We start from the raw sequence: 16,934 nt of genomic DNA, 5'->3' as shown, positions 1-16,934 counted from the left end.
TGGTTCTCTATGGTCTCTAATGGGATCTGTAGTGAACCACTTGGTCTTGAAAGCCTTTCCCCTAATTGTCACTATGAGGATTCTGTTCATTTGCCTGCAGGGTTTAATGCGGTTCATGTGCCCGTAGAAAGTCAGTTGCCTTTTCTTCATACATGTGTCTATGTCTTCCTGATGTTCGTAGAGCTCGTTGTTGTGCCTGATCCTGTAGGTGCCATCCTCCTCTCTTGTGGGTCCTAGTATCCTCCTCAAGAACTTCCTCTCTTTAAGTTCTAGTTTCCTGAGTGGGCCCTGTCGATTATTCAACAGGCACTCAGAGGCACAGAGTACAGAGGGTCTTACTATAGAGTTGTAGTGCTTCAGCTTTAGGTTCTTGGAGAGGTACTTGGAGGTGTAGATACTTTTACGGGAATGATAGGCCCTCTCTAACTTAGTGCACCTGGTGTCTATGGCCAAAGTTTCGCTATCGCTTGTTGCTGAGATCCATTCTCCTAAGTACTTGACTGCATGAACTTTACTTACGGTGTTGTTTCCTTGTGAGATTGTAGAAGGATCCTGTTTTATATTAGTGATAAACTCCGTCTTCTGTAGGTTGACCTTCAAGCCAGTTTTTTCTGCAATACTACAGAGGCTCTGCAGTTGGTGAGTAGCCTATTCCATGCTGTTGGCCAGTAGGGTGAGATCATCAGCAAAGGCTAGACAGGGTACAACTGAGGTTGTCTTTCTTGTACCCAAACTTCAGTCCTGCTTCTGATGGCAATGTGGCAGTCCATTCCCTGATGATCTTCTTTAGTACACAGTTGAAGAGGTTGCAAGAGAGACCATCTCCATGTCTGACTCCTGTCTGGATGAGAAAGCTCTCAGAGAGCTCACCCCTGAACTTGTCTTTGGAGGTGGTGTTCGTCAAGGTAGCTTGGACCAGCCTGGTGGTCTTCTCTTCTATGCCTAGTTCCTGCTGGGTACAGAAGAGGGTCTGTCTATCTACTGAATCATATGCCTTTTGGAAATCCACCATAATGGCTACCCAGGGGTGTCCTCCTTGACTCCTGTATATGAGGATGGTCTTGAGGTTTTGTATCTGCTCTATGCAGGACCTACTGATGCAGACACCAGCCTGGTATTCACCTAGTTGGGAGTCCAGTTGTTCAGTGACTCTAGTTAACAGGGTTGTAGAGAAGATCTTGCAGGTTACAAGCAACAGGGAGATGTCTCTGTAGTTGTTAGGTTGATCTTACTTCCCTTCTTGTGTTGTGGATCCCTCTGGCAAGACCTCTCTTCTCCATATGTCTTGGATGATCGGGGTGATACTCTGCAGGGACTGTTCATCTACATGCTTCCACATCTCTGCAAATATACCATCTTTACCCGGGGCCTTGTTGTCCTTGAGGTCTTTGATTATCTCCTCTATTTCTTCCCTGTTAGGTGGTACAGAGTCCTGGTTCCTGACAGTGGGCTCGATGAAGGTCAGTCTTTCTTCAGGTTCTTCTGCGTTGAGGAGTTTCTGGAAGTACTCTGTAAAGATGATGCTGCAGTCTCTGTTGTTCATTTGGAGTTTCATGTATGGCCCTCAGAGATGTAGGGTGGGGGCCGTGTATGAGGTAGACTGTTTCTTGAGTCCCTTGTAGAGATCTCTTGAAGTCTTCTTCTGCCTGTTGTATTTGAGACCTGTTGTAGTTCCTCTTAATTTTACGGATGATGCTTGCTGTTGTTTTTCTTTGCGAAATGAAAGCCTGATGGTTGGGTTCATCATTGCGTTGGCTCCACTGGATCCAGGCTCTGCGCCTTTCATCTATAGCCTGATCGCACTGTGTGGTCCACCAGGGGTGCTTGCCTTTGCTGGATGAAGCAGGGAAGGTTTTCTGAGCAGCATCCAGTAGAGCCTTTTGTAGAGTAGGCCACCCTTGTTTCTATGCATTCTTCTCAAGGGTGGTCTGGAAGTCGCAATCCTCATCGCTCAGCCGTTGCGTTTTGAACCTAGGTATCCCCGAGACCTTTGGGGTTTTGAGTGTTCTCCTCAAGGGTTGTAGGTTAGTCTTTACTAGGAATAGACAGTAGTCAGAGTTGAGGTTGGTTCCTCTCAAGACCTTTACGTTCTGTATTTCCCTGTGGCATCTCCTGTCAACAGCCACATGGTTTAACTAAAATTCACCCAGTATGTGAATCGCAATCGCTTGAATGCGGTTGATTTTAGGACCAGGTTGTATTTGTCACAAAGGTCTACAAGTTGCTCGCTATTCCTGTTCGTCCTTTTGTGGGCTGGGTAACTGCCTACTCTCTTGCTGTATTTCTTCTCCTTATCGACTTGTGCATTGAAGTTACCCATGAGTATGGTGGTGTGGTGGTTTGGGATCTTGTCTAGGGTTTCTTCAAGAGTGTTCCAGTAGTACTCTACTGCTTCCAGATCTTTGCTGTTGGTGTCATTTGTAGGTGCATGGAAGTTCTCTATGGTGTATGCTCTGTTGTGGAACCTGAAGGATAGTGAGGAGGTTCTGCCACTGGGCAAGATGAATTCTAATATATGGTCTACCATTCTGTGGAGTACAGCAAAGCCAGTACCCAGGCGTGGAACTGTCTTCATCACCCTCTTACCCGGTTTCCCATTATAGATCCAGTATCCTTGCGTTTTCATTGCATCTTCATCTGTGAACCAAGACCCTTTTAGTGCTGCTATCTTGATGTTATACCTGGCCAATACATCAAGGGTGTGTTTGAGGTTACCTATCTTTAACAGGAAGTTTATGTTCACTGTAGATGGGTAAGTAATGTTCCTTTTCTTTTTCTGTTGCTGTTTATGTGAGGGCAGTAGTGGTGGAGTACATGAAGGTGCAGACTCTCCAGAATTTGATGACCTGCTTACCCCATCATGACTGGGGGTGGATTGGTTACCACCTGGGGTAATATTTTTGTTGATATTTCTCTTCATGTTGAGTGCAATGAGGATATATGTGGGGGTCATCCTAGAGGGTGATGGTTATTAACTCTCAAGGTTGTTATCCCTGAGGTATATTTCATCAGCTGCCACTGACATGTGGAACAGACGCTGCCGGGGTATCATCACTAACATGTGGAACCGTTGTGCCCTCTGCCCATTATGGACAGTAGATTGCCTCCTTCGCCACCTCCACCGTACGAAAGTCCATCTTCTCCACCTTTTCTGCTGCTGAGGTCTTTTTAATGAATTTAAGAGGCATTTCCTCCACCAAGGCTTCATTAAGCCTCCCATGAGAGAACTCCTCTGCCCGAAGCTGTTGGTTATCTCGTGGGTTGTCAGGTTTGGTATTGGCCGCCCAACCCTCAGCCAGACAGTCACAGGTAGTACCGTCTACTGTCACATACGGTAGCAGAAAACTTCTGACCTGACAAACTCTACTATATTGCGCTGCTGTTTTATCGGCACGAAAAAAACACACACAGCAGGATATATCTGGACTGTTCATGCAGCAACGACGTGACATGTTGATACAAGTTCAATATAAAGATTAACACAGTATGTCACTCACGTACAAGACACTATTCTCATAAATAAACAAAGTATGATCCAGACTGCAGCACAGAAAGCACTGCAATAGAATTGCACTAATCAGCAAAACCCACTGTGTTGTACAATGTTGTCAATTCTGAGCAGCGAGTGTGATTATGCAGGGTTACCAGATGGCTGCAGGAGTTTGCTTTAGTAAATAAATTCAGAAAAGTTATTCATGGCAACACTTCTCTTAACAATGTATGCATTGGTGCATGTGCATAAAAGAAGAAATAGATTTTCAAAGAAGAAATATCGGATTTTTAATAAAGTGATGTGAATAAAGGAGAACAATAAAACTTTGATTTGGAAATCAAAGTTTTATTATTATCCTTTTAACAGACTTACAATACGGAAAAAAATTAGGATAGTCCCTTGTAAAGTGATGTGATGCGGGAAAAATACTGAATCCTGTTTAAGGATGCAAAAGCCATCCTAAAAATCTATACCGGATGGCAGCAATGAAACCATCGCAAGGCAGTGTAATTATGGCAAAAATGTGGAACTAGTAAATAGTGTAGTGGTAGTACTGACACAGTATTATTCCTACAAACTCCGAATACAAGTTTCACTACTCCCGACATTCAGGCAGACCATGATAATGTCTAACCTAACAACACAAAAGGCTGACTGTGAGGAATTTGTAATGAATATAGTTAGTATGAATCAAGTGAAAACAGAATTATGCAAAAGTAAGAAAAATGTAAAGGTAAGGGTGGTATCAGTTCTGAAATGCTTCATCTAACCTTGGATGAAATTATTCTCATAATAAGATATGTTTAAAATTACTCATTGACAATTCACACATCTCCATTGCAATGTAAGCATAACACTGTCTGTCCACTCCGAAAGTCACAACGTTCAGCATGTTCTTAGATTATCAATACATTTTTTTTTTTTGCTAGTTGCTTTACGTCGCACCAACACAGATAGGTCTTATGGCAACGATGGGATAGGGAAGGGCTAGGATTGGGAAGGAAGCGGCCGTGGCCTTATCAATCCATTAGTAACATATTAGCTTTCTCCAAACGTCTTGAACGATACATCTCTGCTTAAATATTAGAATTTCTACTGAAGCATAATCTATTAGATCCTCGGCAGTCAGATTTTAAAGCCAAACATAGAAGTTGTACAGCCCTTCTTTAAGTTACAGAATACATATGAAGAAGATAACTCTCATGCGTGTCTAATCTACTTCAGTCAAACCGTTGACATTGCAGATCACGATACAACCATTACAAAGGTAAAAAAAAAAAGCTAAACATAGCCAATGGCATGGTGCAGTGGTTCAATTCTTACTGCAGAAATAGGTATCACAGAGTAATTTTGTGCAACAGTTCATCTTCCTAAAGTGAATTTACTAGTGGCATCCTTTTAAGGTTCTGTGCTGGGCCCATTATTATTTTTGATTTTTATCAATGATATTTTGAAGTCATTAACAACCTCTAGTTACCATATTTATGCTGCTGAACTGCAGGTTTACAAACAGTCTGACTCATGTAACATCTTGGAAACCATACTAGGATTTAATTCTGAACTGTCATCACTTTGTACTTAGGCCATACAAAATAGACTTAAGATTAACTCTAAAAAGATGCAAATCGTCATAATAAGACTGTAAAAACTTGTATCAAAAGTGGGAACCCACCTGAGGTGCCTCACCTACACTAGATAGTTCACTTGCATTTATGAACAACATTATATCCTAATTAACTTTCACTTTCTTTAAAAACTTCATATGCATTTCTATAAGGAGTTACATAGTTATCTCACTTACTTGTTGGACAAAGGTGAACATCAATCCAGAGTCTGGTTAAACGGTCTACCAGCTCAACTTTTTCACGACAGCCTGAGAAATCAACACGATTATCATAAAGTAGTTGTTTCATCTGCTTCACTGTTAAAGTCTCCAATTTCTCCAAGGTAACGACATCCTTTATATGTATCACATCACGAACCTAGGAATGAAGATGAGTATCTACTAGATGAAATATGTTAGCAGGTGTTCAACTATTTCACATTCTCCAAGGAAAAAATATCTATAGAAATTAATTAAAAAATTAAAAGCAGTTCCTCCAAGTCTCTGAGATGGTGAATAAAATAAGGATTAATGCTAAACAATATCATCTCATGGATTATATTAACACAGTCGTGTTTCTATTCTCCCAGCTTATCCAGAAGGTTTTATTTTACAAAGAGTATTTTCAACTGAATGGGGTCATGAAATATCTTCTTCATCCAGAAAGACTGCCCAGAAACAAACATGGATGTCAGGTACTGTCCCTAAAAACAGTACTGAAGGGATAAATTCTTCATCTTGAATATTATATGCCATTAGTTACAAACAGGATCTATTCTTTCCAGCAGCGAATATATAAGCAGTAAGGGTTGCATCACATCATTTAAAGACTGTCTATAGGAAAAATACGTCAACTAAAAGCATGAATAACTTAGGATTAATTCCCTAAATACAAGTTTCAAATCAATGGACTGCATCAAACAACTAGATTCAAATGGAAATGTACATGCTCACAATGAAAATGCAAAGCAACAGCAGCCACAGCACTAAATGCCCTAAAGGACTTTCAAAATGATTTATTTCTTGAATATACCATTAGTCTGAACCCTATTTTACGGGAACATATTATGGTTATGGACAGCATTCACTCCATAATTTGTTCTTGACACAAAAGTTAGGTAACTAAATTACCGAAGAGAGTTCCACATTACAACTATTCAGCTGACACTTGTTTTTTTACAAGTTGCTTTACGTTGCACTGACACAGACAGGTCTTTTGGTGACCATTAGACAGGAATGGGCTAGGAGTGGGTAAGAAGCGGCCGTCGCCTTAATTAAGGTACAGCCAGGTGTGAAAATGGGAAACCACGGAAAACCATCTTCAGGACTGCTGACAGTGGGGTTTGAGCCCACTATCTCCCGAATATTGGATACTGGCCGCAATTAAGCAACTGCAGCTATCGAGCTCGGTGGTGACGCTTGGGATCAAATCTCATCCTTCCAAACATGGCAGAGTCAAACAGCACTGGGTCAACTGTTTGAGATCCACAAAAGCACAGATAGCTGTCTGCAGTATTAGTTTTAAATTGTTCAAAGCAGTGATTACATTTTCCATGGCACGAGATAAATTGAGTGAGAATGAATTCGGGTACTAAGTTTTGCAATGGTGTCTGTGATATATATATACTGGGGAAGAATAGTTCTCATGTAATGAACCCTTCAATCAATCAATCAATCAATCAATCAATCAATCAATCAATCAATCAATCAATCAATCAATCAATCAATCAATCAATCAATCAATCAAGCAATCAAATCAATCACTACTGATCTGCATTTAGGGCAGTTGCCCAGGTGGCAGATTCCCTATCTGTTGTTTTCCTAGCCTTTTTTAAATGATTGCAAAGAAATTTAAAATTTATTGAACGTCTCCCGTGGTAAGTTATTCCAACCCCTAACTCTCCTTCCTATAAACGAATATTTGCTCCAATTTGTCCTCTCGAATTCCAACTTTATCTTGATCTTTCCTACTTTTAAAGACACCACTCAAACTTATTCGTCTACTAATGTCATTACAAGCCATCTCTCCAATGACAGCTCGTAATATACCACTTACAATGAATCAATAACAGTAAATTTCCACCTTTTTTGATACTTTCTATATTTGCAGCAAATCAATTAATCATTTACAGTACAGGTTTCATTCCATTTGGAACATCTTCAGCTGTTTTACAACACTTAGGTGAAATTATGAAGTATTTATCTTCTTAAGAACCTCTTAATGTGTACCTTGTTTTACTTAAAATCTACGTGAATTAAAAAAAGTAAAATAATTAAAATCAATGTGGATGGTTGAATGGGGTGGTGAAATGGGAAGAAAAATTGATTTTCTTATTTTAGCCTATTTTAAAACTATATCTATTCATTTGAACAGATGTTAAAAAATGTTTTTGTTTCCAGTACTTTTTTTTTCATTATGATGTATGATATTCTACTTGTCTACTAATAAAAAGTTTTTGAAAAATAATTTTCCTTTGTAACTGTTCTATATTTTACAAGGATGTTCTCTTCATTTGCTCTTTCCAAGGTGACTGTTGTTTGTTTCAACTTTATAGAAGTGTCTCTTGAATTCAATTAATTCAGAATCCCTGAAGCCGACTGCTGTCATACTATTATTAAAAGAGCTTCCCCGAAATCTTGTTGTTGACAAATCTACTGTGTCCTTGGAGGAGCGACGGCTGATGCAACCTTCCATCTTGTGAAGTAATGATGACATCATTAATCATTTACAGTACTTGTTTAATTCCATTTGGAACATCTTCAGCTGCTTTACAACGCTGAGGTGAAATTACAAAGTATTTATCTTCTTAAGAACCTCTTAATGTGTACCTCAGCCATCCCTTCAACTTTGAGTCTTTGTGTGTCTTTTGTTTCTTCCTGCTATCTCAACAATCATATACTGTATCACAACTAGACAACTATGCATGCCAGCTGTGCAGGAGAAGCAGTGGCCTCCACGGTATGCACTAGCCAGCGTATTGGTAGGTGTGCTAGGTACCAACTGATGAGCCCACCCTAGCACACGAGGGCGAAACGCTGGCAACCAAGAATGAGTTAGCTGGAAAATTTATAATGTCCAATAACGGACCATTTATATTGGTATTATAAATTTACTCATTCAGGACAAATATTTCAGATTCCCTATGGGAATCAACATCTATATCATCTGATGGCCAGGCAGGCATCAATTTTTGGTGATGAGACAAAGTCTCTTAGTGCATTGGCACTGCCGGTGGCTCCAGTTAGCCTACGCAGTGGCCTCCATGGTATGCACTAGCCAGCGTATTGGTAGGTGTGCTAGGTACCAACTGATGAGCCCACCCTAGCACACGAGGGCGAAACGCTGGCAACCAAGAATGAGTTAGCTGGAAAATTTATAATGTCCAATAACGGACCATTTATATTGGTATTATAAATTTACTCATTCAGGACAAATATTTCAGATTCCCTATGGGAATCAACATCTATATCGTCTCTCACCTTCTCATTACAACCCGGTATATCCTTTTCTTTCATTCTCGTCAATGTTCTACCACAGGCACACTCTGCCCCACTTAAAATACCCTATTGGAGTTGCACCATTCATCTTCCACATTTCCTATTTCAGGAACCAAAATCTGTTGTTTCAGTCCTTCCAGAAATTTTTCCTGTATAATCTTATTTTTTAATTTCCACACTTTTATTTTATTATCTCTTATCTTCTTTTATTTTTCCATTGCCCCCACTCTCATTTTTGCTATCACACCTCTATGATCTCCATCAAATGCTTCACCTGGTGAAGCTGTTACATCCTTCTACTGTGACTTTTTGTACTGGATCTAAATATGGAGTTGATCCGGTCAATCAAGTGTCCTGTAAGTACTTGGCGAAAGCATCATCCAAGGGATGACCAGTTAACACTTTTTACTACTTACTGGATTTTGCAGGAATAAACTCACGGGTGGTGTACAATGCACTAAATGAGACTAAATTTAACCTGCGATCACTCGCGCTATGAGGTTCAATCTAACATTCTTACAAATTTTGCTACAATTTGTTTATCCATAGTTTTAATTCAATGTCCATTTGAAAATGCCTCATTCGGTCCTTTGAGCACGCCATGATGTATTTGTGTAGTAGCTGTGATATTTTGGAGGGGAGGAAAAAGTGGGGGGAAAGAGCGCATCACAAGATGTGTTAGTTGCTATCTCACAGCACAAGCGGTTGTGTGTGTCTAACCAGTGAGCAGCGTTAGGGGAGACCTAACAGCACGAGTGATCACGTGTGTGTGATTTTATACAATTTGATTGATATTTATTGTTATAACCGGCAATATGTGTATATGTCAAAGACAGCCAATTATTAGCTGGTTGTTAGATGAAAATTACGTTGATCACATGAGTTTTCCTGGGAATAATTATATGCTGATTGTGTGAAAATGCTGAAAATGACATTAATACCATAGGATAAAGTAACATATCATTTAGACCATAAACCAATATACTGTAGACATCATTAATATTCCTAATTGTATTTGTGATTTAGTAAGTAAGCTGATATGTTTATAGGCTACTTTTATCAGTTGGTGCTATTTCATTTGAAATAAATGAAATGTTTAAGTTTAACTGTATATCGTATTCTATAAAAAAAAAGTTAAAATTATCAGTATAGAAAAAACATTAAAATAAAATAAAAAGGAAAAGAAACATACGAAATTAATGATTTTATAAGAGAAATACAGATGTTAGGTTCCACCTAACAACGCAAGTGAATGCGTGACTTGCCGATGTGCGAGTGATCGCGGGTTAAGTGTAGAGAAATTCATTCTTCAGCTGGGAGAGGAACTAACTGAAACTTTTGCAGCAGGTAGGGCGGTAAACAGAACTGATGTCTCTGAAGAAATTCCTGACAGACATGAGAAGTGCACACGTTGTCAAGTCAAAGACAAACTGCACTCAAATCAAGTCATGTGTGAAGTGTCATGCCTGCAGAAAATCTTGCTTATTGTTTAAAGGAGCCTAACATCTAGGTCATTGGTCTGCAGAAAATCTGTTTGTAGCAAATGCACAGCCAAAGATGCTCCTCAGGTGACAGTAGACTGAAAAGGCAGCAACACATGTTTGAAATTTATACTGTATTGTGCTTCATACTAAATTTGACATTTTCTGTTTAATACCTGTGAAAAACAAATCTCTAGAATTTAATATTTAGTGATCAATAACACCATTTCGTAATCGAAAATCATAAAATGAAGGTGGGTCATTAGTAACCCATCCACAGTTATAGGGATTATCCAAACTGCCGCGGTTCTAGTGGTAATAAGACTCTTAAATTCTAGTCTCATTAATGAGGCAACTTCTACGTTGGTGTTGGTGAAACTTACCTTGATAATCAGGATTGTTAAGAGGGGATTTGTTATGTAAAAGTTGTTTTATTAATACTTTGTAATTGTTCCTCCTTTGAATTTTTGCTAGGGGTTTGCAATTTATTGTACTTGAACCTTACTATGTGTACATTTAATATGCTGGATGAAAAGCTTACCAATTTATTAAATTACTACCAATTGAAGGAATAGCATGTTCTTTCATTCGAAATGTCCTGCCATTGTTCATGATACCGTATATTCCTCTAGGTACCAGGGCCTCGCCCTTACTGGCGTGTAAAAATCTTTATCTTTCACTGTGCATGTCTATGCATTGTTTCATTCCTATTTGGTTAGGACTTCATGTTACTGAGAGACTTTGAATGTGAAGTGTGCTTTGTAAATTTACAAATGTGTGGTTTCTAGCGAAAGTTATTCAGAATACTTAGGTTACACCTGGAGTCATATGTTGAGGCATTCTATTACATCATGTAAGGCAATATCAGACATGCCAACAATCAAAAGTAAAATATTAAGAAAAAATTTGACAGAGAATCGCGATGAATTATGACGCATCACTGATGGCAGAACATGTACTAATTCATTATAATTTAATACATTAACAACTCTAATTGGCTTACATACATATATTTTTTTCATTACTTATATGTGAATACTAAATACTGGACATACCTGAACTTTAAGAACATGTGACTTCTCATCCTTCAACATGCTGAACACATTACGACTAATTGTTGTTCAACACACCCATAGCTGATTTAGCCCTCTCCAGAAACTCTGAACTAAATTTTTGCTCAAAGCACTTGCCTTGCTGAACTGATTTTAAGATTGTAAGTTTCTCCAAAGTTTGTTCTGATAGCAAGGATCGGAACTGTGTTTCTGTCTTTGTGACTCTACTAAAAATTCTTTCACATTCTGCATTGCTATGTGGAATTGATGAAATAGCAAGCATCACCTTAGAGAGTCTGTCATATTTAAGTACATCATCAGTTGATTTCAACTGACCTACCAATGCCCACTGAACATCAATTCTTCCTTTTGCCAGGCCAGTTTCTTCGATCTGAAAGTTATAGAACTGGGAGTACAGAATATCAGTTTCTTTATCTACATGTTCCGTTTCACTAGTCAGAATGTATGGAAACTTGTTAATGAAAAATCTAAGGCTAGAAAATGATGCCATACTTATAGCAGTAATATTTGCAACTTCTGCATTAATTAAAACTTAATCTTTGAATAGAAATTTGTGCACCACGTAGTCACATGATGAAGAGAAACACTTTCTAACAGACTTAAAGAATATGCACTTTTCCTCAGACTTCAAGGGGTTCACTAAAACAAATGCCGAGTCCCTATCATCAGATCACAATCGTCTTTTTTATTTGCTGAAGAACGATAATATACATCAAGGAGAGATGAAGAGCTTTTAATAATGTGTGGTTTCACAAACCTTACCATCACATTCTTCAATAATTCCTCCAAAATTGACTTCAATAAATGGGTGTGCAACATACTTGACTGAAGAGCTACGTTTGGATTCTCAAAGATATCCGTGAAACTTGAGAGAAAAAGGCAAAGAGATTTATGTAAATTTGATGAAAGAAACATGAACAGTCATTCTTTATGTGACAAAGCATGGCTCTTGTGTCATCAGTAGTTTCATTTTTTTTTTGGGGTGTAACTGATGACTGGGTTTTCATATTATATGTTATTTGCTTTACGTCCCACTAACTACTTTTACGGTCTTCGGAGACGCCGAGGTAATGGAATTTAGTCCCGCAGGAGTTCTTTTACGTGCCAGTAAATCTACCGACACGAGGCTGTCGTATTTGAGCACCTTCAAATACCACCGGACTGAGCCAGGATCGAACCTGCCAAGTTGGGGTTAGAAGGCCAGTGCCTTAACTGTCTGAGCCACTCAGCCCGGCGACTGGGTTTTCCTCTTAACTGATGAGTGTGGTGAAATGTTATGACAATGCTTCACCTTTTCAGACAAACAAGACACATCTGCACTTAGACTGTGCTTAGGAATTTTGTAAGTCTTCAAAGTTCCCAACTGAGAATCTTTACTCACAATTATCTTGCTGTAGTGCAACAGATTTCGGCTTTGAAATTGGATCTCTTCTCCTGGTCCTTTTTCTGGTGTCTTCCAATATGATCAGGTACAGTGGATACCATCAAGACTCTCCTATTGTCCATCCAGTTAACTATTTTGGCCTAATTTTCGTTCTCTGCTCCACAAAATTCTCTCCTTTTAAGACACTTTTTTACCTACACATTTGGGGAGACTGCTCGTACTGAGACAAATTGTTCCACAGAGAAGTGTTTTCTTATCCAATAGATTCTGAGCCAATGGGAACACTTCTATAATAATTGTCGGCGAACAGGATGTGACCTTTTTCCAACAATGCTTCACACATTTTCATGATGACTGCTTCAAGCATAACCTGTCCCTTGCAGCTCATCGTCTTTTCCTTGATAAACTCTTACAGCAAATGTATACACATCTCCCGTGCAGACTTTGTAGAGTTTAATTCCGTACTTATATGACTTGAATGGAATATATTGCCTGAAAAGCAATCTTCCCATCTATGGCCCCTTAGACTCGCCTATTAAAAAATTTCTCCCAGGGTTTAGTGCATACTGAAAATTTTTCTGAAGCTGGTCTACTAGAGATTTAACTTTGTACACTCTTTAATTTCCCTCCATAGTGGCGTTATTCTTACACAAATGCCAACAGAAGAACAAAACTAAGGAGTGATCACGAGCCATAGTGACCATTATTATCCTATTCTCATATAAAGGATTCTTCGACCAACAGAGTGGCTAATCAGGGATATAATTTAATCCCGTGACAAGTAATATCCCAAAAAACGTGGCAATTTCTTCCTCTGTGGCGTCAATTTATTTGGGTAATTGCTGCCCTTTCTTTGGTGCACACTTTAGTAACTTTTGAGCAGCAAGTCTGTTTGTTTCGGTTGACGATGACTCTATTGGTTTGCGTTTCCCCACTGTGCCCCTTCCCCGAAGGAGGGGGGCACAGAGAGGGTTAATATCGTCCCCGGTACATCTAAGCGCTCCTCTTACGAGAAATTAAATAAAGTCTAGTCATTATTTGTTCAGACATTGTGGTGACACAGCTCATATGAAATATGCAGTTATCAGTTATTTAGTGCGGACTTTTGCCACCCATCCAGCGAGTGACCACGTCCCATGTTGCGTAACTGCGTTAGCATCTGTTTTTGCATCGCACCATACCTGTCTCCGGTACCAGTGCTTCGTCTGCTTTTTATAGGTCATTTATTGCAGAAGGTAGTGGAGTTCAGTTAGAAGTCTTGTGAGAAAGTGAGATTTTCATGGCGTACTTGGTGGTGGTGGGGATTTCTTGGCAGGGTTTATCCAGGGTCTCAGCTACTCAATCCACTGAGGTGGTCCTAGATATAGGGAGCTTGGCTTTGGATTGATGTATTCAAAAGATGCACACAAAATGCTGTCAGTTGCATACATTAATTTATTCACAACTTCACATTAAACACACACATCAACAAACCACCATTTTTAACAACTGCCTATCACGAAGCACAAGGAGCCTCCAACCACTGCATGTCAACAACCAACTCTACAAAACCAATTCACATACTTCAAACAAGACTTCTACACATGTCTCATCAAAACAACTCCTGTTAAACAATAACTCAACTCCACCATCAAGACTGCTTCCTTATATATGTTGCCTGGCCAAGTTTCTAGAAGGATGTTACACAACATGTCTTGTCGTAAATTCTAGAGTGTCTATAGTATAGTTATAATGTAAAGAACATTCAACAACCATCCAGTGTCAAAGATACATTATTCTGGATGTTACAGTGTGTTGCATAATGTTACTGTGGATTATACATCACATATACAGGTAATATACAGGCAATAATAAATTATATACTATTAATTACAGGTTCCTACATTAACTGAACTTATATATATACATACATACACACATACACAAGCATGTTTCATGACATAACGCATAGGGGCCGATGACCTTTGATGTTAGGCCCCTTAAAACACCAAGCAGCAGCAGCAACAGCATCATGACATAACCTCACAAAAAATACGATCGTGTCATCCGACTATGTAAATTATGATAATACTAATACGTAGATGTATACACTTCATAGCTATACCTCACAAGTAATAATAATAATAATAATAATAATAATAATAATAATAATAATAATAATAATAATAATAATAATAATAATACGAGGGCTATTTTTTTTTCAAGGTCCGATCGGTCGCGACAGTCAAACGCCCGCGAATATATGATGAACCGCTGCGCAGATGTGTTGTGCAACGTCTCTGAAATGACCGTTATGCGCCTCACCTCAGTCCCGTCAGTAGTGAACGTGCAGCGCGCTCGTAAACATGGCTACTACGATCGCTTCGCCCGCCAAGTGTGAAGTGCGCGGTGTAATTCGATTTCTTCAGGCAGCCGAAATTCATCGCCGAATAAGTCGTGTGTATGGTGAAACGTGCATGAGCGACAGCAAAGTGCGACAATGGTGCAGGAACTTTACAGCAGGGCGTACAGACGTCCATGATGCAGGCGGCCAGGGATGGAAGCGTGTCAACCGATGATCTTGTTCAGCGTGTGGATCAGGCAATTCGAGAAAATCATCGGTTCACAATTTCTGTGTTGAGTGCTTCGTTTCCTGAAATTTCCAGGTCAGCTCTCTACACAATTGTGAGTGAGACACTTCAGTACCGCAAACTTTGTGCGAGATGGGTTCCGAAGATGCTGTCTGACCGTCACAAAACACAGCGAATGGGCGCCGCTTTAGCGTTTCTCCAGCGCTACCATGATGAAGGACCGGATTTTTTGAACAAAATTGTCACAGGGGACGAGACATGGGTGAATTTTGAAACAGAAGAAACAAAAGAGCAATCCAAACAGTGGATGCATTCGCACTCCCCGAGTAAGCCAAAGAAATTCAAGCGAACATTCTCCAACAAAAAGTGTATGGCTACTGTGTTCTGGGACTGGAGAGGAGTTCTGTTGGTGGAATTTATGGAACGTGGTTCCACCATCACTGCAGCCGCATACTGTGCGACTATTCAACGTCTACGACGGGCAATTCAGAATAAGCGGAGAGGGATGTTGTCATCAGGCATTGTCCTCCTCCATGACAATGCTCGGCCCCACACTGCAGCTGCCACCACGAACCTCCTGCAGCGTTTCCAGTGGGACGTTTTCGATCACCCAGCATACAGTCCGGACCCGGCTCCATCAGAGTTTCACCTCTTTGCTCACATGAAACGCTGGCTAGGAGGACAGCGTTTTGACACCGACGAGGCGCTGCAGACCGGCATACAAAGATGGTTACAGGCGCAGGCGGCGACGTTCTATCAAGAGGGCATTGACAAGTTGGTACCACGCTACGACAAATGTCTCAATCTGCGAGGCGACTATGTTGAAAAATAGCTGTGATGTATCAGTAAGTGTTACTAATAGAAAAGTGTCAAATTTGTACTGCTGTTTCATTTCGTGACCAATCGGACCTTGAAAAAAAAAAAAATAGCCCTCGTAATAATGTAATGGTTATAGTGTCCGCCATGCCAACTTGCTACAGGCCCTACTCGTCACCGTATTCGGCCCACCCCCTTACTTCAGCCGCGCCAATCACGTGCAGCACTTTAGTGCTAGGCCAGCCACTCTCGCCTCCGCCCGCGGTCCCGCAGCAGAGGTCTACGGAAATGACTGGAAGATTAATCTGGAGTCTTCTATCTCGCAAGGTTCCTGGATACATCTAGCATCCGGACTGTTCTGGAAGGCCCAGAGCAAGTATATAAGGAGAGGAGTAACTTGGAGCGAGTCAGTCAGAATGAGAGTTAGACGGAGTTAGTGAGTGAGTGTGTGAGGAGCAAGATTGAGTTCGCTGGCGTGAGTTAACGAAAAGCGCAGTCAGTGATAGCCTGGCTGAGATGTCAGCCTGATTGAGTATCTGACTGTTGGAGCCGAGGACTCGTTTCTGTTCCCCTGACGTTGTGTGTGTGGGCGTCCCTTGTGGCTGGCTGCTGGAGAAGAACCTTGGGTGTTCTGGAGCGGCGAAGAAGGGAGCACTGGGTGACGACGTGTGTAGACTACGAACAGGGTTCCACGGATTGAGTGAACAGCGGATACTAACCCGACCTGCGAGACTGACGTGTAGGCTGTGGACCGTGACAGCGCTAACGAGTGTGACTGAGTGGCTGAGTGAGTGTAGTGTAAATAATCGGGAACTGTGTGTGTGTGTGTGTGTGTGTGTGTGTCATTGTAGATGGAACATGAGAAACTAGGAGAGAGAGAGCGCGAACCGTATAAGTGTGTGACCGTGTGCTTGTGAAAGTTGTGGCTCGGCTATCGTCTGTGTGTGTGTAAATCTGTAATTGTGCTTAGTTAATAAATCTTAGAAATAGGACGCTACCAGGTGCTGTACTCATTT

General features: G+C 40.4%; 1 protein-coding gene across 5 annotated transcripts in view; it reads right to left on the bottom strand.

The window, feature by feature from the left end:
• LOC136863230 (E3 ubiquitin-protein ligase RNF34) overlaps positions 1-16,934 on the bottom strand; it is a 349,689-nt gene that overhangs the window by 39,671 nt on the left and 293,084 nt on the right. For all 5 annotated transcript variants that reach the window (XM_068226351.1, XM_067139600.2, XM_067139602.2 and 2 more), the window contains one exon: positions 5,295-5,475. In XM_068226351.1, coding sequence (XP_068082452.1) covers positions 5,295-5,475 — 181 coding nt within the window. The remainder of the gene's footprint in view (positions 1-5,294; positions 5,476-16,934) is intronic.

The sequence above is a fragment of the Anabrus simplex genome, chromosome 2, assembly GCF_040414725.1.
Source record: "Anabrus simplex isolate iqAnaSimp1 chromosome 2, ASM4041472v1, whole genome shotgun sequence".
Taxonomy (NCBI): domain Eukaryota; kingdom Metazoa; phylum Arthropoda; class Insecta; order Orthoptera; family Tettigoniidae; genus Anabrus; species Anabrus simplex.
Note: the sequence above shows the minus strand (reverse complement) of the source record. Positions and strands in the feature narration are given on the sequence as shown.